The sequence below is a fragment of the Pelobates fuscus genome, chromosome 8, assembly GCF_036172605.1.
Source record: "Pelobates fuscus isolate aPelFus1 chromosome 8, aPelFus1.pri, whole genome shotgun sequence".
Taxonomy (NCBI): domain Eukaryota; kingdom Metazoa; phylum Chordata; class Amphibia; order Anura; family Pelobatidae; genus Pelobates; species Pelobates fuscus.
The window spans coordinates 40,076,465-40,099,930 of record NC_086324.1 but is presented as its reverse complement, the minus strand read 5'-3'; the positions used below and the strand labels follow the sequence as shown (position 1 = coordinate 40,099,930).

The 23,466-nt window shown below is 40.3% G+C and overlaps 1 protein-coding gene across 1 annotated transcript; it reads right to left on the bottom strand.

The window, feature by feature from the left end:
- Positions 1–814: 814 nt before the first annotated feature.
- Positions 815–23,466, bottom strand: ERICH2 (glutamate rich 2). Its single transcript, XM_063428640.1, has 13 exons — positions 23,254–23,466; positions 20,909–20,951; positions 19,538–19,571; positions 18,091–18,127; positions 16,813–16,849; positions 15,979–16,033; positions 15,124–15,160; positions 10,850–10,948; positions 9,561–9,652; positions 7,834–7,955; positions 4,570–4,627; positions 2,252–2,323; positions 815–1,164 (listed from the first exon to the last, which is right to left on the bottom strand). Exons 1-13 carry the CDS (start codon positions 23,355–23,357, stop codon positions 1,010–1,012), a joined length of 945 nt encoding a protein of 314 aa, XP_063284710.1. The 5' UTR covers positions 23,358–23,466; the 3' UTR covers positions 815–1,009.

Sequence of the window (23,466 nt, the reverse complement as noted above, 5' to 3'; positions counted from 1 at the left end):
GCATTTGTCTCAGACTGTGCAAATTTGAATGAAACAATTAGAAATATGTTTTGTTGCCAGTAGGAAAAGCATTACACAAAGGAAAAAATGGAGTGGAAATCCTCAAGGCCCCAAGTGCAGGAAATAAATGGCGTAATCTATGACTCAGAGAAGAGGATGCATGGAAAAGCCAATGTGGTGGAGTTAAATCATTTCAGGTGGACAGATCTGTGACTTTTCCAACCCTGTGCATTGGAAAGATGTTATAAGATGTCATCTTATGCCTCCACCACCCACCTGTGGACCCCATTTTATTGTATTTATTAATGTTATGATTTTTGAATTATTATGCTAGCAGTAGAGAAAATTATTTATTTCCACTTCTGAATACATTCCTAGGCGAGTCAGACCCAATTTGAGCCTCCAAATTGCACAAAATTATTTCATGTACTAAAAAACCCTTACATAAATTTCACAAATTAAACAGTACATAAAAATGTTACGTGTGAATTTGTGTGTCATTATATATATATATATAATATTTTAGTATATGGCGCCTGTCTGGTCTTTAACTACAATATTAAACTTCAGAAACAGTTCAATTCAAACCCATCTTTACTGATATTGAGAAGGGAACAATAGACTTTATGCACCATGAGAACTGCCCTTTTCAGCAACAATGCCAGAATAAGTCTGTCTGGCTCAGAAAAGTAATACCAGAAGTCTCCACTATCATTTTCCCTCTCAATGTGTATTCTCGGAATCAGAGATATGATGTAACTTCCCACTGCCCTTTGTTTAATTTAGAGAGAGAAGATATCTGTACTGTCTGTTACTCTATGATGGTGACTTGCTGAGGTAGTGATGCTTCCAGGATTCCCAAGTATTATACATACCTTGAATACCAAAAGATCTAGAGTAGAACATGCTGTTCCTAATGTTGTGCCACTGGTATAATACTTATGGTAGAACATATCTTTTCTAACTTATATCATAGCCAACACCATTAGAAAACATTAACAGTACATATCTAATTATCACTTTCATCTTCACTTGAATCCTCAGAGTTTCCTGTGGAACTGTCCTCGCTAGATTCACTAGAATAGCTTTCTTCATCTGTTTCATCATCATCATCATCATCATCATCATCATCATCATCATCTTCAGTATCACTTTCTTGAGCTTCTACAACATTTTAATATTGACAAAAGTATTTTAAATTAGCTTTCTTTTGTGCAATAAACAATGCTAACAATTAAAGGAACGTAAAAAAATATGAAGTCTGTTCCCCTCCTTGGTATAAATCTGCATCCACATGGTCTCCTCAATGCTCTTCATGCCAATTTACTTTTCCACCATAATGCTTACAATCCTATATATCTGTTCCTTATTTACTTTATAGCAGATTAAGGTTTGAATTCCTCATTCACATGTCTTTCTTTGTACAACCTCTACATGCAAATCGATCAGAGAATTATAGGAACACTGGAATGTCACTGTAAAATATAAGGTAACACTTGAATGGAGCCTACTTAACTCTTGTAGTTCTATTAGCCTTTTCAATTGCCCTATACTTTCCTTCTCTTTCCAAAGTATTTATCTCACAATTGTTCGCTCTCCCAGTTTCTGTCATAGTCTTGCCTATGAAAAGTGTTGTGAAGGTGTTGGCTAGGTTACCTACTGCCAGAGAAGTAACATCTCAATGCTACACTACATCTTATATGGGTACCATAGACCAGGGGTGGGCAAACTGCACATTACAGGTTTTGCAAAACTGTGGCTTTCTGATGCTTTGCCATTCAAAAATTGGCAAAGTATCAAGGCATTACAGTTCTACAACATCTACCCTTTGACCAGTCCTGCTGTAGACATTCCCTACTACTAACATAAGAGAAGATCCTTCTGGTTTCAGCATGACAAGTCTCTCCCAAGCAGGATATGAGGTTCATACAAAAAGTCTAGCATGGAAGACTCTAATGCAATGGTTCCCAGACCAGTCCTTCAGGCACCCCAACCACCCTACCAGCCCAGGATTTAGGGTTTACCTAGTTGAGTCTAAGGTGTTTTTTTATTATCTAAAAACACCTTAGACACATATGGATAATCCCTAAATCCTGGATTTGTAGGCTTTGTAGTGCTTTGAGGACTAGTATCAGAACCACTGATCTAGCTCTACATTAATGTACATGGTTTTGGAATGAGATGTGTGAAAAGCCAGCATCCCTATACTTTCATATGGATAAATGTGCAAGAAATCCTCCTGTATAATTACCAATTTGCAACATTTCTTCAATTAGTGGGGAAAACTCTTTAGCTTCAGGATTTTCTGGTTCATATAGAAGTACTGCAATAAAAAATAATGGTTACACATCAATACCACAGTATCAGATGTATTTTAAATTGCATGAATGATTTAACAGTATTAACCAAAGAATTGAAACGGAAAATAACAAAAGTTATATAATGATCTCAATGTGTTCGATTCAAACATATAAAACACTAATAAGGCATATGCTTTCTATATTTTTCCTCATAAAATTTTAGAAAGATATCTCCCCTTTGAAATGATACACTTTGTTGCCCACAACACACACATACACAAAATAAATACATTAGGATTGCAACGCCTTATGCATCCCACACTTGTCCATGGACTTCTTATTATTATTATTTATAAAGTGGCAACAATGGGTGGACTAACAGACAAGTGTTTGCAAGAAGACGAGTTGGACGCACAGGGACAGAGGTTGTAAAGGGCCCTGCTCAAACGAAATTACATTCTAGATGGATTGGTGTAAAGTGACGCCATAGGTAAGTGGTTGATGTATTTAATGTACGGGAAAAGTAGGAATGCCAGAATAGTTTGTTTTTATGGATGATACAGTTGCAGAATAGGAAGCAGGATGGGTTAACAAAGTGTGGGGAGGAAAAGCTATTAGCAGTTTAATTGACATGCTTTCCTAAATAAGTGAGTCTTCAATGATTTTTTTTTTTTTTTTTTTTAAGGAATGGAGACATAACACAGCCTCTGCTAGCCTGCCCTTTTCCCATAGTGCATCCTGCTGATATCTCTTCCCCAAGTAAACGACGCACAAGCACCTGGCCAACCCCCTGATCTAACATAAAACATGATTCATCAGACCAGGCAGCCTTCTTCCATTACTCTGTGGTCCAGTTCTCATGCTCATGACCCTATTGAAGGCACTTTTGGTGGTGGACAGGGGTCATCATAGGCACTCTGACCGGTCTGTGGCTGCGCAGCTCCATCCGCATCAAACAGCGATACATTGTGCGTTCTGTGCACTGTGTGTTCTGATACCTTTCTATTATGGACAGCTTACGATTTTAAGCAATTTGAGCTACAATAGCTCTTCTGTGAGATCTGAGAAGACTGACTATCCTTCGGACCCCACATTCATCAATGAGCTTTGGATGCCCATGGCCCTTACGCCGATTCACCAATTTCCTTCCTTGCACCACTTTTGGCAGGTACTAACCACTGCATACAGGGAACAACCTACAGGACTTGCTGTTTTGGAGATGCTCTGACCCAATCGTCTAGCCATTATTATTTGGCCCTTGTCAAAGTTTCTCAGATCTTTTTGTTTGCCTATTTTTTTATACTTCCAATATATGAAATTCAAGAAGAGAATGTTCACTTGCTGCCCAATATATAGTTCGCCCCTTGACAGTTGCCATTGTAACAATATAATTAATGTTATTCACTTAATTTGTCAGTTTTAATGTTGTGGCTGATCAGTGTATGCATTTGGCCGTAAGCATAATGATTTTGGAAAGCCTGCACTGATATTACGTATCCAAGAAATGTTTTCTGAATATTACAGGAAGATATGTAAGTAATCAGTTGACCATATCACTAATGAAAACATTGTTACTCAATGATCAAATAAAAAGGTGCCACCTACTCTGGGATTTTTGCACACCACAAAAAGCAAAACAAGTTTAAGTGATTTACATCATATATGAGGATGTCAAGGCACTGCCTGGCATATGATAGACACAATGAATGTACATGCTCACATAAGGTATCATTAGATTGTGAGTTTTCTGGATACACACAGACACGTGGCATTATAGAGAGAAGATATTAGGTTTTATGCTTGAAATAGGTAAATGATTCCTACCTCTAAACCATGACCTTGTCCATCAATTAACTGTGCTTAAAAATGTTGCAGTTTAATCACATCCAAACAACTCAAGCAGTCAGCACACTGTGGATCTCTAGGAAGAGTTCGAAGCAAGTTTGGCTCCATAGGAATCGCGAGACACTGCTGTTCGATCTCTTTTAGAAGAGAACTTAAAAGGGATCTTTGTCTATGTGTAAAGAGATAACATACAGTGCATGCACGTTCTCTTGGTATCCTGGGAATATGTTGGTACCTGAAAGTAAGTGTGTTTTCTGCTTACAACTGTTGCAGAGTTTGAGGAATTACCAAACATTCAAAGGAAGAAAGGAAAATCGGCAAAATTATCTCCCAAACCATTTAGAATGAAAGCATTTTTGTTTACATGAACATCATCTGAACTAAATTTAAATAAATAAATTGCAATTGTAGTTTCAATACTTACACATCTGACATAGCTTCTGAGCCAATTTATAATCCTTATCCATCACAGCATTAAGGAACTGGGGTGAGGGAAAAAGCACAAATGATTTTAAATAGACTGTATAACAAACATAGTTGGAGTCATCCACTATACTGAGTCTTATGGAGAACTCACAAGTGAATTACAAATATTTAGCCTGTATGTGTAGTAATAAGCCAGTGTGTGCATAAAAAAGTGTAGTATAAGCAGTGTTCTATCAAAGCGTGATAAAATTAATTGAGAAAAATAAATGTAAAAAAAAAAAAAAAATCAAACTATAATTGTAAAATTTGTTTTACATTTGTTTAATTTCGCTAGATACCTAAAATGTATACTCAATGTATAACAAGGCAACCGCACACATGCAACACACATATACATATAAAATGTACAGCTTAATATCTTACAAGGCTGCTTAAAGAAACACTCCAGGCACCTTAGCAACTTAATTGAAATTAAGTGGTCATGGTGCCCGAAGGTCGCTGGGCACTTTCTAATCTGAAGGGGTTAAACATTTCTCGAACTGTTTAACCCCAAAAGGCTGTCTCCCGCGTCGGATCGCCAATTCCCTCATGCCAGCCAGCTTTTGAAATTGACTTTAAGGAAGAGTGGGGTGTTGCTGGGCAGAGGTGCAGCTGATTAGTAGAGCAGTCAGCTGATACTCCAAGCCAATCAGTAGCTCCCCGTTCATAAAAAAAAACAAATGCAAACCTGTTCTAGAATGAATTAATCCCTTCAGGTACTAACCTGTGACCTGCTGGCACCATAACAATATTATTTTGATGAAATTGTTATGGTGCCTCGAGTGTTCCTTCAAGAAAAAACAAGTTATTTATTCAAAGCCAAAATGCAGAACAAAGGACTAGCACACACAAACAGATTTCAAAAGTTACAAGGCTACTGAAAAATACAATGTCCCAACCCACTGAACTTCAACTCCCATAAATCATTGCAATGTTAACAAAGTTCTGTTTGTAGAAAATGTGTTCTACAAATTATAGTACGCTATCACTGCCAGCTGGTTAAATAAGGGAGCACGGGGGCGGGGCCAAGCCAGCAAGCGGAGAAGTCGCACGAAAGCTGGGCTCCAGCTGTATTGGCCATTTTTCGACAAAAACTCTCCAAAAATCGAGAAATAAAGAAGCCAGGATGAGCCACCTACATCAGGGGCGACCGGGCAACAAACCTGAAACACTTACAGAGTGCTCGAAAAATCAGACGCCCAGGGTGGATAGCCGCGGCCTGCTGGGGATGGGAACGAGGAGAGGCGGCCGCTCTCCTCGCCCAGACACTGAAGGAATGGCCCCACAGAAGCCCTGCTCCCCCCCCAGGACCGGCGGGGGTTATCCCGGTCCAAAGCGGAGAAGCAACCTTCACACAACTGATCTTGCGGAGAGGCCCAGCGAGCAGCGGGGCGACATGACACGAAGTAACATGGCTGCCGCCACGTGCACCCGGCCCGCAGGGATAGTGGACCTCGAGACCAGGCTGGACGAGCTGTTCGCCAGATTCTGGATGAGGCTGGCGGCCAAGGAGCAACAGGCAGATGCAAACATACCTACTGCAAAACAGCTGAAACCCCCTCGCACAGAGCCGGTGCCACCACGCACCCCAGGGACACGCAAGGTGAGCCGCAGACAGCAGATAAGTAGAGCCTGCGGGCTAAGGCAACAGCAATTACCATTGGCAATAGCAAGCATCAGAACTCACCCGACAAAGACGATCCTGAAGAGGCCACACACCACCCCAGACAGGAACGGGAAGCGGAGGAAGACACCTGCGCAGGCCACGTCGAAACTGATATGCCGAAACGGAGCAGAAGCAAGGGCCTGCCCGGGCACACTCCTGAGCACACCCCAGACTAACCGCCCGGCACACCTCACCACGCAAGGGGAATATGCCGTTACTAGGACCATACACTCTTCTTCCGAGCTGGGGGTTCACCTGGAGGTAACCCTCCTACGCCATCCATACACCCGAGGAGATAGCCACGCTCCTGCAGCTCCTTGGGCCCACTACCCTGTTGGTGGGGTCAATGGACTTGTGGCAAGGGCCCCTGCTAAGGCCTCGGGCCGAAGACACACGGCACCTAGGCGACAAACACCCAGGAAGTGTGGAGAGAGAACCGCGGCACGGGGAGATGGGGGCCTGGAGGGTCCGGGTAGATACAACGACGAGGTCACTACAAGGGGCCATGGACCAGCCTACCTCCCAAAACACACTAGTGGCATCGGGTGAAGTGCCCAAGCAACCCACATTTCGGCTATCAGCCTGGATACTGTGCAGGACATAAGACGCTCTCACATTACTGTAACTATTTGACTGCATAGAACCACATAAGACTCATCGCATTTAACTTGACCCAACCATTTACTTAGTCAGCGACAATACATAGCGGCAGTGCCATAAGCTTGTTTTCTCAACCTGAACACTGCGGGTCACCACCCTGATTGCCTAGCTTAGCATATCCATATGTGATTTTCTTGACACGTTCTTAAAATGTTGCTGTGCAGCCTAAGCCAAACGTTAAGCTAACCTGTCTGCACCTGCCTATCTTGTATCGTGTGGCCTCAGGGTCTGCACGAACCCCATCTAGTATATGCGGCCTATTACCATAGTATAACATGCTTTAGACACGGTAGTACATATTATGCGACCTGTAATAACACGAGACAGTAAGCTACTGGTCAGACTGTATATATCGCAAAGGATTTAATGCGTCTTTGCCATACAATCAGTACTAGTACTATGTATAATTCACCTGGGTTTGTTTAATTTTAGGTTGTTTGGTTTTCACATGCCAGTCCTAGCTTGTACCGCTCAGCCTGTAAGCTTGCATAGAAATAGCTACAGAGGAAAGATCCCACTCGTTAACTAGCAACTTACTTCAACCTGCTTAAAATAAGTTTTTGTTCACCAACTAACAAAATTATAAAAAATGAGGCATTAGCAAACTGGAAATGTAACTAATAATGTTTTCTATATACTAATCCTCTGTCGTGAAATACCCATGCATTTCCCTCCTTCTATTCTGTACCCCTCATATGTGCCTTAATAAAAGAAAGATTGACAAAAAAATAAAAAAAAATAAGGGAGCACAGGAAAAAAAATTAAATAAAGAAATACTTTAAACAGGATTTTGAAAAAGAAAAACGCAAATTAATTATGATGTTTCTAAAATTTACCATTAGTGTTATTTTAAATGATTAGTGGTTAATTTAAAAAATAAAATAAAAAAAATGTCACCTCTGCACATAATTGTGTGGGTGCTCCTCCAGTTTCATCACCACTTTCCTCTTCATCACTAGATTCTTCCTGCTCCTTTTTAATACTTATATTTTGAATTGCTTGCGACTGAGATCCTTTATCTTAAGAATTGAAAAGCACATGGTTAGTTGTATTTCAGTCATCATGTCCTAGTACCCTCTACGTATACAGATATATTACTGGAAACTTTTAGGCATAAAGTTTGCGAAGATTGGGTACACATTTGAAACTTACTACTCAAAAAACATTAACATATTGTTTCCATCTATCCTAAAAAATACATAAGCAATATGCTTATCTACACAAACAAAACAGCACGGAATAAATAAAAACGTTTTGTGTTTCTTCTCCCCATTTGCAATGTGTGCCCTAGCTGTGCCTAGACTAAACTGGATTGTGTAATTTGCTAAAAATTGAATATAAATGTAGAAATCTGAGTGTTAAGACTTGCAGTGGTTATGGTACTGCGGTCTTCTATTCCTTTCCCAATAGCTGAGCAGAAGTGATTATAGCTGCAGCAGGGAGTAGAGGAATAGTGTAGATGAATGCAGCTTCCAAGACGATTCTCCCCAGCAAACAGAATATTCCCCAAACATGAGCCTAGACTTCATGAAGGGTGTAACAGGAATGAAGTTTATTGAAAACACACTGGCTTTTATGAGAAATCCTCCTGCAAGAGGACCTCTCACAGCAAACAAAGACATTAACCAATCATCATACAGTTTTACAGTAATACACGTCTTCCCTCTGCCTGGGAGATATTGAGATAAGTTAAGGAATAAATCAATTATCTCCAGGTAGAGGGCACACAATTTCCCCAAAAGTTGGAACACCCCTTTCCCCACAAGGTATCCCCACAAATTATATCCCCTGATAGCCCCGATCTGGGGGACAAACATATCCAAATTTCACCCAGATCGGTTCAGGGGTTCTTAAAAAGTATGGAAGTCATATGTTACCGACCACACACGAGGCTCCTGCCCAAAACAGTTCCACAAATTCAGCGTGTGCGGTCGGTCAATTCAGAAAAACTGTTAAAAAAAAAAAAAAGGGAACAAAGTACCGAATGGATCCTCCTGGCTCATAGGAGCGATTGCTCCCCTTGTCCATATGAACAAAACTACCGAATGGCGCTCTCCTGGCTGTTAGGTAACTAAAGGAAGCAGGCATTCGGTAGTTTCAGCGGTGGTTCGGGAGGTCGAGTGTCCGATTTTAGTTCCAGACACTCGACGACCAAGTCCCGCTGACTCCCCTCGTGCGAACAAGATGGCCGCCGTTTTCTATTCCACGTGGCGTTCGGCTATACGAACAGTGGCCGCCCAGGGAGCACTTAATAGTCGGTTCTTTTCAAGTTAATGAGCCAGGAGGGTGGTCGGTGTTCGGTAGTTTCAAACTACCGAACCAATATTCAATATCCATGCAGTAAATGGAGGAAAAAGCCAGAATAAAGAAGAAAATATTAAATAAAAGTCTATTTTCTTCACACGACGCATTACAGGGGGAAAAAAAAAAGTTTACATTAATTCTGGATGCTTTTTACTGTTTTTTTTCTTTTTTTTATTCCCAACAGAGTAATTTTCAGAGAAGCAATAGTTCCCCATTAACATCATCTCTGGCTATTTATCATCTTTTGGGAAAATTTGCCACAAATAATTTAAAGATCAAGAATTAACCCATCTACAATTTATGTACATTTAAATAGGTACCAATTGGTTCTAGTGTGGAACTGCTTGGAATGCCACTGGAATTCATCTCTGTTGACAGTCTTTCTATATGATCAGAACTTGAAGCATCACCACTGGAAATAAACAGTAAGGACACAATCAATCAATTATTTTATTGCTAAAACAATATCATATTTGGACAGTTGATAGACACTATACAGCCTATACAATACCAAAAATGATACCAAGCTTGATATAAAAAAATACAAAATATTAAAAAAGAAAAAAAAAAAAAAAAAAGGGGGTGGGGGTCACCCAAATACCCAATATCTCATAATCCATTCTTCCTGGCAGGAGCGGAGGGGTTAGTTTTCAATCTCGGAAATCCACAACCAATATCTCCTAAGGCAGGTGCTGCCCAAGATATCCTCCACATGCTATGAAACTATTGCAACAATCCTTTCACTCCACACTCCCCTTCTTTGTCAATGTATGGAATACCTCCCTACCTTCACCACTACAAGACATGTAATGGCTCACAGTTTTCACTTTAACCTTTCACGCACAAACCAGTGTCCAGCTTGAAGAAAGAAACTATAAGTTGCTCTCGAGATGGTAGAACACTCCAGCCAGAATACATACATTTGTGCCATCACACTCACTGGTGTGTCGGAGGTGTGGGAGTGCTAAAGGTATGCTAGAACATATCTGGTGGACATGCCCACAGGTGAAAGTATTCTGGGTACAGATAAGGAATGAGATAAGGGTGGTTACGGGACTCCTACTTCTCCAATATCCGGCGGCCTTATTATTTCACCTCACGGCCATACCGGTGGGTAGATATAAATATTCCCTACTCTATTTTCTTTTAACAGCTGCAAAATCAATAATAGCTGGTGTACGGAGATGCGACTCTTATAATGATATGTAACCGTCCCTTCTTTACGTGACATGTATTGTATTGAAAACACTGTACTGGAAACAAAAAATAGTAAAACAATGCTGTTGTACTCTGTATGAACATTTAAACGTACACGAAAATATATCCATTTCTCAATAAAAATATAGAAACTATAAAAAAAAAAAAAAAATGGGGGAAAGGAGTTACAGAGCCTGAAGCTAGATTTCACTGGCCATACAAGCTCAGCCTTTATTAAGGCACATTATAATTTCCCAATTCAGACACTGACAGATTATATTTTCCTAATAAGGTCTACAACATTCCATACGGAGTGGTATCAAGCTGGACAACAAGTCCTTAAAGCAGCGGTTTACTAGATTTGCAAAAGGTTTGCATAAAGACATGCATATATCAAAATACAAGACAATACCTTTGCGATAAACGTTTTACTGCACATAAGGAAATCTGTTTAGTTGGCGAGTAACATTTAATTTCAGCGGATCCTGGTCTTCTTATGGCACTGCTTGGTCTGGAATAAAAATTAAATAATATAATTAATATAATTGGCTGGTAAGATAGATCAGTTGATTAATACACAAACTACACATCCTATTCAAATCTCAGATTCAAAAGATGTTTTGTACTTACAGGGTCAACTGGGTGACTCATTTATACAAGTATAAATCGGGTAATTATCTACACTACAGGATATCCCACATCCTTTCTGCTAATACACTTTGATTATTATTACAGCGAAATTGTAATGGTGGCCCACATAAGCATTCAATGTTGAGTCATATTGCTACATAAGAACGATTTTCAAAGAATTGGGGAAAACTATATGGCCCAACAGGTTTTTGTTTTTCTTCATGGTTTTACTCTGAGGAAGTGAATCTTTGTTCATAAAATACACGTAATGCAATGGCTCTGGATAAGAGATTGGAATCCAGATGGAGAAGCAGAAAAGACTGGCCGCGAGCAGTTGAACGCCTACCGAACCCCGGATAGACAGACTGTATCCGGGGAACAGAATCATGTTATGAGTTTCCTCCACGTGAATGCCAGCTGGAACACCAAAATGGGGCAACCAGGGGCTGATTTCCTGATACGCTTTCTTAACTAAGTGTTTTTTTATTCATAATTTTAATAAATAAACCTTACAGAGAGCACTATGTCTTTCTTTCTGTTGGTTTTAAAGATATACTGCTGCATCTTATTGTTTCCTTATGTTCTTATGTGTATGTAGATCCAGGCAATTCTCATTTGGATGCACATACTTTAATAAGTGGCTTTTACACTATTGGAAGTAGTAGAATGCTGAGCACTTTCTGTGGCTACACCTTAGCTGATGTGGTTGTATACTGATCAGCCTTTTCACAAACTGCTACATTTACGTCAGACTGCTACATGTGGATTGACCTATTTCAACTGTTTTATGGACACATTTGTATATGGAGGAATATATGAACTTTAATCATTATTGGGAGAGTGAAAGCAGCTAGAGATTACTGTGTTTAATGGTTATAGAATTATTGCTGCATGCTTATTGTTATCTATATTTAAAGAGTCTAATTTTACTGTTTAACATCCTTAAAAACTAGCTCCTGGTTTCACTCCTAGGATTGTGATAGGAGGTATTTTGGTAAATGTTTTTATATTTATTTTTCTTGTGTCTAACCCAAGCCCTTTGTTTGTTGTTGTTGTGTTTTGTTTTTTGCAGATCTTTATTTAAGAGAATATGATACCGAGTAGGTAGAACATCCACATAAAGGCCAATAGTCGGATTCACGCAGGAGTGTAGACTTGAGTGGGTACACCCCCTTCTGGAAAAAATAAAACAATTAAAATGGAACTCCAGGCGCATGAATGGAGTTCTGGGGCTATTATGGGAGCCCATCTCTCTGGGGTGAGCAGCAGGGTTTCCACAAAAGAGGGGAATCCCCTGTTTAAGAACACCCAACGTTTATCTCTAGTCCATAGTATAATTCCTCCCAATGTCAGTTCCTAGGGTTGTCACTGTTTTAGGCTGCAGCCATGTTACATTAAAGGACCACTCTAGTGCCAGGAAAACATACTCGTTTTCCTGGCACTAGAGTGCCCTGAGGGTGCCCCCACCCTCAGGGACCCCCTTCCGCCCGGCTCTGGAAAGGGGAAAAGGAGTAAAACGTACCTTTTTCCAGCACTGGGCGGGGAGCTCTCCTCCTCCTCTCCGCCCCGTCAGCTGAATGCGCACGCGCGGCAAGAGCTGCACGCGCATTCAGCCGGTCGCATAGGAAAGCATTTACAATGCTTTCCTATGGACGCTTGCGTGCTCTCACTGTGATTTTCACAGTGAGAATCACGCAAGCGCCTCTAGCGGCTGTCAATGAGACAGCCACTAGAGGATTAGGGGGAAGGCTTAACCAATTTATAAGCATAGCAGTTTCTCTGAAACTGCTAGGTTTATAAAAAAATGGGTTAAACCTAGCTGGACCTGTGTAACGCTTACATATATTGATATGGAGCACATCTGCAGATCTCCTAGTACTTAGATTGTTGATTAGGATACTTAGAGAATAGAATAGGAACTGTGTATTCAATTATGGAAAATACAGGTACTGTATCTTTAATTACTTCGCTGTTTGTTTAAATGGAGTAAGCAGCTTCTGACATACATGCAATCTAGCACATTGGAGTTTGCAAGTTTTAAGGGAACGGATGAAGTTAGAAATGAAGTTGAAGCAGGAGTGATTCGTTTTGGTGCTAGAGATAGCAGGCCTGAGAGCAGCTGTAGCATGAATGCTTAGCGGACTTGAGAGCAGGCTGTAGCAGGAATGCTTAGCGGGCTTGAGAGCAGGTAAGTTCCTATTACAAATATAATAATTGACTTAGCTTCCAAGGTTGAAAAATCAGGTTCCCGGAGTTCTCCTCCGGGGAGGGAAGTTTCTCAAACAGGATGAGGAAAGTCCAGATACTAGCCGTGGTCGAGGAGAGTAGAAGGAGGGTAAGTAGATTTCCAGTCCGGTTCGGTACACAAGTAGAGGTTGCAGAGTATCTTTAGCCGGTTTGATATCGCGGTAACGCTGTTCAATAATCCAGCGTCTTGTATCTGGCGTGGTCGCATTATGTAGCGTGGGGAGACCGCGTCAGAGAAGGGGTGTGGCTAAACTCCGTCAACCCGGAAGAGACAGGGAATTACCGGTAGTTAAGGCATGACAACCTGGCACCCAGACAATTTCATTAAGCTGAAGTGGTCTGGGTGCCTAGAGTGGTCCTTTAATCATTTGCAGATCATCTGATTCCTGTACCTTTCAAGGTATTCCAATTCATGTATGATTTCTGGTGTCTGTTTCCTTTTAGTAGTTCCTGGTTAATTTGGGAATCTACTCTCATTCTAATGCTAAATCTGTCCTGATTTTACATTACAGGCCTCAAATTGAATTTGGATTATAACCACCCATCAATCTAAGAACATATGCAGCACATAAGGAGGATAAATTATGATACCATGCATTCGGCCCCTCACATCAATGTCATCTACAGCACTTAGAATATATGCTTCCAAAAGCAGGGCCTTATCCATGAAGGATGGTCGGTCATTATGTTCTGCATTCCTGAAATTCTAGTAACTACCGGCCGGGTGTCTACTCTCTTTTGAACACCTTGAGGTCAAGTTATATAGAAACAGTTCTCTAAAAGGAAGCCTGAATAATAAAAAAAACTGTAATAACATCTGTGTAATCTACTGCTCAGAAGCCATAACCTTCATTTACAGCAATACACGATTGGAGCATGTGTTCTGGAAATAGGTTTCATGACCTGTCTGACAGGTATGCTTCCAGAATCCATTTAGAAAGAGACAAATAACGGAGAAACAAGAGTAAATCAAAGCACATTACTTAGTGTACACGTGTGAAGAATTGCAGTCAGCTAATTGCCTGGTATATTTCTGTTGAGTGAATTTGTCACTAATGATATGCTTTAAAAGGAAAGAAATCAATCTTTCTGTGCTTTGTGTCCCTCACAGGATTTGCACCACTGGATAGGAAATGAAGACGAATTAGAAGATGGGAGAATTTGCAAACAAGTGAACATGATACAAACAGCAATATCTAGAACGTTCTCCACAAAACTTAGAGATGCCCAGCTTGGAATTTTCTATGCAACTTCACAATATGATCAAAGCTTTAAGAACAAAAAGAAGGAATAAACAAACATTATTAAGGTAAAATAAAAGGAGCATGGTTTAAACCATGGGTCGTCAACCTGGTCCCTACCGCCCACTAGTGGGCGTTTCAGGATTCCAGGTGGGCGGTAGGGATTTTCAAATTTTTTTTACAAATTGGGCAGGCGGGCGCGAGCCGGTGGTACCGCTGTGACAGGGTACCGCCATCACCACTTGCGGCCCCGGCGGCAAACCGCCGGGGCCGCATATGGAGGGGTCCATCGGGTGGCCCATGCTGTCAGGGATAACCAAACCAAATGCACATATTAAACATCCATGGGAGGGGCAGACACAGTATTTATGGGTCATCAAGTATCTACTCTCTGTAACACAATCCAGAGATATGATTTTACATGTTCATTATATAGTTTAACCCCTTAAGGACACATGACATGTGTGACATGTCATGATTCCCTTTTATTTCAGAAGTTTGGTACTTAAGGGAAGAAAAAAAAAAAAAGAAAGAAAGAAAAAAAAAAATTTGTTTTTAATTATTATACCGTGATGTTGTTCCAATGGGACAAATTACCGCCTCATCTGAAAAATAAATATGATACATTTAACATATAAACATCTGCTCACTGTTTCATACACAAATGAATATTTTTTTGTGAAAATTTGATGAAGGACATCTGGTAAGTGGATCTGATGCATGAGAAAAAGAGGACCATACAGTTACATATTGTTAATTAAGGGACACTATAGTCACCAGAACAACTACAGCTTAATTTAGTTCTGATGTCTACAGCCTGTCCCTGCAGGCTTATTAATGTAAATATTGCCTTTTCATTGCTGCCTAGGAACACCTCTAGGGGCAGTAACTCAGATGGCCACTAGAGGTGCTTCCTAGTCCAATGCTACACAGTATGCAGCACTCAGCACTAGCCGTCAACGTCTTCACGCTTTGCATGGAGACACTGAACGCTCCTCATGGAGATGCATAGATCCAATGCATCTCTATGAGGAGATGCTGATTGGCGCATTGCCAAAAAAAAAAAAAAAATATCACCTTTTTTTAACAGGGGTTAAGAGGAGCTGGGGACCTATAAGATATTTTATACCTATATAGTGTCAGGAATACATGTTTGTATTCCTGATGCTATAGCGTTCCTTTATGTTTAAAGTGCATATATTTTTAATGCACTAATGTATGTACGGTAAATTTACAGCGGAGTGTACATTCACATTTTGTCTATTTAAAAGTGGAATTAGATTTATTCTACATAAAAAAACAAGTTTCATAAGATAAACAAAATATCTTCTTATATCAAAATTTCGTTACAAAAGGACTGAAAAACCAAAAAAAAAAAAAAAGGAAGGAAGGAAGCAATGAATTTACAAGTAAGGGCGCAAACCTTTATTTTCTTTACCAAGTACTTGCAATTTTCCAATCTGATGATTTATTGTGTGCTACAAAAAATGAATAGAAATGGTATTAACAATCAATTCAGCACAAACAGAACAACGTAATTTTAGTGCACTGCCTGCTGTGGAAATGGATTGTAGAAATCTCAGATAGGCTGTGATATTCTCAGCATTGTTTTTTTGTTTTTAAATTGAGACTGGCATCCACAGATTGTGTGCACGAGAAGGCGGGCATTCAAGTAGGTGTATATTCAATATAACATGGTTCTTGCAAAATCCCTGGCAAGTGAAAATAAACATTCAAATGCATAATTACGGGATATAAATTTGATTTGGCCAGCACAATGTATATAGTGTAAAGGTTATTCCCTTTAAAGTAGCAGGGAATTATGTTATTAAAGGACAACTATAGTCACAAAGAACACATTGTCTCAATGGCTAGGTGTTTTTGCCTTGTCATTTTAAACCAGCAATGGAAAACATAGCTTTTTTCTTTTTTTTTTTTAGAAACTGCAATATTTAAATTGAAAGACTAAATCCACCTAGAGGTGTTCCCCATGGCACTGACCAATAAAATGGTTACATCATGTGAAAGCATTTAATTCAGTGCTTTCCTATGAAAAGCATTGGATGTGCATGCATGCTTGCCACGCATGCGCACAGGGGAGCATTGGATTGAATCATCGCCTCCTCGATGACATTAGAGGGGAAAATATGATCAGTGGGAAGGAATAGTACTTTTTAAACGGACTGCAAATATCTAGTATTGCAGTATGTGAATTTTTTTAGCAGTCAACAGTTAATAAAACAGGAGTTGGGATTACCTTGTTGGTAAAGGGCAAGTCTTCAGAGTTATGCCTCCTGTAAAACAAGTGAAATATAAGCATGCATATCTGGTATGTAACTTGTATATTTGCCAATGCAATATATCAAGATATATGCAAACACATCTTCTCAGCGGCCACTAGTAACACCTGTCTAATACTGGGTAGAACATTACAGATTCTACAAGTCTCTATAAACATTGTTAGAGACTTGGCTTTATGTTGACATTATAAGATAACATAGCTGCAGGAGATATGATGGCTGCATGTTCATACTGTGAATTTCCCTTTTTATCACATCCCAAAAGATCTTGATTGGACTCAAGTATAAGGAGTGTGAAGGCCATTGAAGTACACTACAATCATGTTATTTTGTAAAATCAGCTGGAGATGGCATGCACTTAGTGACAGTCCATTCTTTTATGCGGTTGATAAAAAAAAAAAAAAACTAAACAATTGCAGACCTTTCCAATGATGCCACCAAAAGTTGGGGGGGGGGGGGTGAGGGGGGAGCGGTGAAATCTTCTTGACTCGATAATGGCAATCAGATTTCTCCTTGGATCCACAACCTGTTTACATAATATCAATTATATCCTTAAATATTTAGTTTATCTATCTATAGAATCTGATAAGCCAACCTCTTTAGGCAGAAAAGAAAATTCCATATCTTCATTGTCCTCACTGTAAAGAACCCTACTTTATCTCTGTATATTTCCTATGCCGGACACTTCTAGACACAGCTACTGGAGTTTAAAAAAGTGTAAATCCCCCCAGCCTTCACCAATGACAGCTGCAGGGATTTTGCTTTATCTATAGAGGATCCCGTGGTGTCCTCCATAGACCTTAATACTGTACTCGCACGCAAGAGGATCTGCTGGAAGAAGATAGCAGCTCCCACAAGGGACAGGTTCGGGTAAGTTGGCCCTAACCTTTGCCTGCCCCCTGGACCTCCCAGCAGCGATGTCACCATCAGGTGTCCCCAGACGGTGGCAGCGCCACTTTAGGTGCTTTAAGGATATGGAGAGTTTCTTTAATGGAGCTACTCAGGGAACTTTGCATTCATGTTGGCTGAAACCTTGCCACTGAGGAATTGAGTCAGCTTTACATTCAAGTGTCATGAGCGTGCATGGAGGATCGGTTTGCAAATATTGCAAAACAAAAAAAAAAAAACTCTATTTGGTACCGCATTACGCATGTCCTATTTGAAATTAGTTTTTTACTAAATAGAACTTTAATCAAAACCCAATAATACATTTTGTTTCCATTATTTGTACTTACCGAGGAATCAACGAACAAGTATCTGTGAAAAAGCCATCTGCAAAACATTGTAAAGATAATTATTCCGTGTACATAGAAATGACTGCTAAAATATTTACTCTTGGAAATACTCACTTATCGCACAATTTGTGAAAATGTTTGAAAAAATGTTAATTGAATTTGAAACCTCCAAAACTTTTATTTACTTTTCATTTATTTGTCAATTGGAATGAAATGCTTGAGTGACTGAGAAGCTTTAGGCAACATGCAGCAATATTTTACAAAGGGTTTGAAATATTAGTATAGAAACAAAAATACACTTTTTTTTCTCACATACAGTAGGTGTGACAAAACAGATAAATAAAAAATTGTAAGTACCTGGTGGTATTGCTAGCAGGACAGCGTACCAATTACTCACATATAGTAAGTACAGTTAAATCATAGATTTCTAAAACATAAGTTCTTAGAGCGGTTACAGGAATCTCTGTAATGCTAAGAAGCGTGTGTTAGCACTCATTTATGCCCCCCCCTAACTGACCACAGAAATGTTATGATTTTTGAAGTTTACTGTTTGAAAGGGGGAAGCTGTCTTTTAACGAATATTTTTCTAAATATCTCAATGTGGTATTAAAGGGACACTATAGTCACCTGAACAACTTTAGCTTAATGAAGCAGTTTTGGTGTATAGAACATGCCCCTCTGCCATTTAGGAGTTAAATCCCTTTGTTTATGAACCCTGGTCACACCTCCCTGCATGTGACTTGCACAGCCTTCCATAAACACTTCCTGTAAAGAGAGCCCTATTTAGGCTTTCTTTATTGCAAGTTCTGTTTAATTAAGATTTTCTTATTCCCTGCTATGTTAATAGCTTGCTAGACCCTGCAAGTGATCCTGTATGTGATTAAAGTTCAATTTAGAGATTGAGATACAATTATTTAAGGTAAATTACATCTGTTTGAAAGTGAAACCAGTTTTTTTTTTCATGCAGGCTCTGTCAATCATAGCCAGGGGAGGTGTGGCTAGGGCTGCATAAACAGAAACAAAGTGATTTAACTCCTAAATGACAGTGAATTGAGCAGTGAAATTGCAGGGGAATGATCTATACACTAAAACTGCTTTATTTAGCTAAAGTAATTTAGGTGACTATAGTGTTCCTTTAAATGTGTGGAATCAGTTCATGGCAGAGAAATCTATTCATCTAAAAGATTACAGTCATTCCTGGAATAAAAAGGTAAGATAGGTGAGACTTTGTGGACTACATTTTGCTTTGCATAGGAAATGAAAGTAAAAACGTGTGTATACAATTTGAGCAGTGAAAGGTTTAATCATTGTACACATGTAAATGCACTTTAGAGCAACTGATAGTATTTTCCAATTTTCCCATTTCCCCAACCTTTTTCCTTTCTGAATGCAACCCTATTTTTTATAAAAAAAAACCTCCTGATTTGAAGAATACAAATACAAGTACCTTCTGGGTCAAGTACTTCTAACTTTCCTGGTCGCTGAAAGAAAAATATTAATAGTTACTCTCCCAGCAAAACTAGAAAATTGCATTACATTATAATTTTATTTTAAGTTATGGACTTTTGCAAATTACTTGAAATATTAGACATTTAATATAGTTTTTCAGTAATATGTCATGAACCATTTATTTCAGGCAAGTCGAAATGTGCATTTAAAGCTTACGTATCTGTTACAGCATGCTTATCTTACCTCAATCGATTCTGCTTTTCTTCCTGTCTCTCATTATGTTCTTCTTTTCTCTCCTATTTCTCCAACAATACATAAGGCAAAGTATGGACTAATTTGACTTATGTATTTTCCCTTAACCTAACAACTTGACAATAGATGAAGCTATGTTTGTAAAGTGTTGTCATGTCGCTCAGCAGTCACTAGTGATGGTTATGGGGAAAAATGCATTGTCTATGAAACGCTCCTGCGGAATTCTCCATATACATCAAAGCAGTATTCAGTACTGACAGGGGCTCTTGACAGATCAAGTGCCATGAGATTAAGAGGATTCACGGATGATGGTCTGCACTCCATGGGCAACGCACACCAAGTGATGAAGTTGCAATGGGGGTCTTTGCAAAATAAAACCCCAGTGACAGAGCCTCTGTAAAGGACAACTTAAGGTATCCAGACCACTTCATCTCAATGAAGGGGTCGGGGTGCAGAGGCCCCCCCTTAGGTTTAATCCTGTATCTAAAAAACATTGCGGTTTAGTAAATACGGCAATGTTATGATTGCAGGGTTATTATACCTCAAGTGGCATACAACCACAATAGGTTCTTCCCCTGTGACAACCAAGTCTGACACGGCTCTCAGTTAATTGCTGCTCCTACTCTCCCAGTCCATCTATGGGTAAACATTGGATTGGCTAAGATCATCAATCTTGATGATCTCAGCCAATGAGGTTGGACAGGATGTGCGGAGAATGGCGTGGCGAGGGCTACTAGGTCAGTAAGAAGCTTTTATTCATTCATTGCAAAGGGGAGAGCGATCACCAAAATAGTTCTAGGATACTAGGAGATATATTTGTTTTCCCAAGGCTAGAGTGTTCTGTTAAGGCTGATCGGCAAATTCTTGCACTTTGCATAAATGGTCGCCTTCATTTCTTCTAGTGGAATGCCATAAACCATTTTGTCACATTTATCTAAAAAATAGTTTGCAGCAAATTTACATGAATCAGAAAAGTTTGAACAGGAATCTGTTTATTTAATGCTTAGCATACCTGACTTTAACGGGGGCTAGTTTCAGTAGTAAATGCTGTGAGATAGATAGGACTCTAAAAATGAATTTGTTACTCTTCATACAAATGAAATGGTTACTTTCTCACCTTGCTCAATGCAATGCTGGAATTAACCCCCTTGATTTGAGTACTAGAAGACAAAAAAAAGTTATTAGTTCTGTTTTGGCATTTAGTATGGATTTATATTAAATTGCACAGCCACTCACTTGCCTCCTTCTACCAACAGGAAGAAAGTGACAGAAATAAACTGAATTCAGTTCACTACACATCAACATGTACCAAATTCAAATCTGAATTGAAAATTTCAGGCAAAAATAGCTGATTTAAAAAAAACTTTGCAACTCCGCTCTAGTCATAGGGTGGTTATTTTAGCCTGAATCTTCCTATTGGTATCTCAGTTTGGCTGAGCATCAAAGGAAGTGTCATCCTCAACAGCATACAATGTTCTAAATTTCTTGATCCTTTTTTTTGTCAAGAAGAGATCTCCTTAAATGCTCCCAGTTACTTGCCCCTATTTTTGTCACAGGGCATGCTCCTTGCATGTTCCTATTGACCTCTTCCCCTTGTTATCATATGGGTGCACATTGAATGCTTCCATTTAACCTCTCCCCCTTGTTATCTCAATGGAGGCTCCTGCAGACTTCAAATTACCCCCTTCCCCCCCTTGTTATCACAGAGGGTGTTTTTTGCAAGTTCTTTTACCCACTGTCCCCTTGTTATAACATGAGGTGTTCCTGCAGGCTCCCATTTACCCCTTGTCTCCTTTAAGGCTCCCATTTACCCCTTGTCTCCTTTAAGGCTCCCATTTACCCCTTGTCTCCTTTAAGGCTCCCATTTACCCCTTGTCTCCTTTAAGGCTCCCATTTACCCCTTGTCTCCTTTAAGGCTCCCATTTACCCCTTGTCTCCTTTAAGGCTCCCATTTACCTTCTGTCTCCTTTAAGGCTCCCATTTACCTTCTGTCTCCTTTAAGGCTCCCATTTACCTTCTGTCTCCTTTAAGGCTCCCATTTACCTTCTGTCTCCTTGTTATAACATGAGGTGTTCCTGCAGGCTCCCATTTACCCCTTGTCTCCTTGAAGGCTCCTATTTACCCTCTGTCCCCTTGTTATAACATGGTGTTCCTGCAGGCTCCCATTTCCCTGTGTCTCCTTGAAGGCTCCTATTTACCCCCTGTGCCCTTGTTATAACATGAGGTGTTCCTTGAGGCTCCCATTTACCCCTTGTCTCATTTAAGGCTCCCATTTACCCCTTGTCTCCTTGAAGGCTCCCATTTACCCCTTGTCTCCTTGAAGGCTCCCATTTACCCCTTGTCTCCTTGAAGGCTCCCATTTACCCCTTGTCTCCTTGAAGGCTCCCATTTACCTCTTGTCTCCTTGAAGGCTCCCATTTACCCCTTGTCTCCTTGAAGGCTCCCATTTACCCCTTGTCTCCTTGAAGGCTCCCATTTACCCCTTGTCTCCTTGAAGGCTCCCATTTACCTCCTGTCTCCTTGTTATAACATGAGGTGTTCCTGCAGGCTCCCATTTACCCCTTGTCTCCTTGAAGGCTCCCATTTACCCCTTGTCTCCTTGAAGGCTCCCATTTACCCCTTGTCTCCTTGAAGGCTCCCATTTACCCCTTGTCTCCTTGAAGGCTCCCATTTACCCCTTGTCTCCTTGAAGGCTCCCATTTACCCCTTGTCTCCTTGAAGGCTCCCATTTACCCCTTGTCTCCTTGAAGGCTCCCATTTACCCCTTGTCTCCTTGAAGGCTCCCATTTACCCCTTGTCTCCTGGAAGGCTCCCATTTACCACTTGTCTCCTTGAAGGCTCCCATTTACCCCTTGTCTCCTTGAAGGCTCCCATTTACCTCCTGTCTCCTTGTTATAACATGAGGTGTTCCTGCAGGCTCCCATTTACCCCTTGTCTCCTTGAAAGCTCCTATTTACCCTCTGTCCCCTTGTTATAACATGAGGTGTTTCTGCAGGCTCCCATTTACCCCTTGTCTCATTTAAGGCTCCAACTTACCCCCTGTCCCCTTGTTATAACATGAGGTGTTCCTGTATTTACCCCCTTGTCCCCTTGTTATAACATGAGGTGTTCCTGTATTTACCCCCTTGTCCCCTTGTTATAACATGAGGTGTTCCTGTATTTACCCCCTGTCCCCTTGTTATAACATGAGGTGTTCCTGTATTTACCCCCTTGTCCCCTTGTTATAACATGAGGTGTTCCTGTATTTACCCCCTTGTCCCCTTGTTATAACATGAGGTGTTCCTGTATTTACCCCCTTGTCATAACATGAGGTGTTCCTGTATTTACCCCCTGTCCCCTTGTTATAACATGAGGTGTTCCTGTATTTACCCCCTGCCCCCTTGTTATAACATGAGGTGTTCCTGTATTTACCCCCTTGTCCCCTTGTTATAACAGAAAGTGCTGCTTACTCGCCCCCCTTACCTGTTCATGGCTGCCCCTCTGCCGAGGTGCTTTCTTCTCTGCCCGCGGAGATCGAGAGATTGCAGCGTATTCACACTCCGGCTGCCAGAGACAGAGTTAACCATTAATTAATATTATAAATATAACCTCAACACGCATGCCGTGTGGGACGGGAGGATAAACAGGTCAGTATTAGTGTGTGTTTCCATAGCAACGGATGCCTTCCGCAACAGC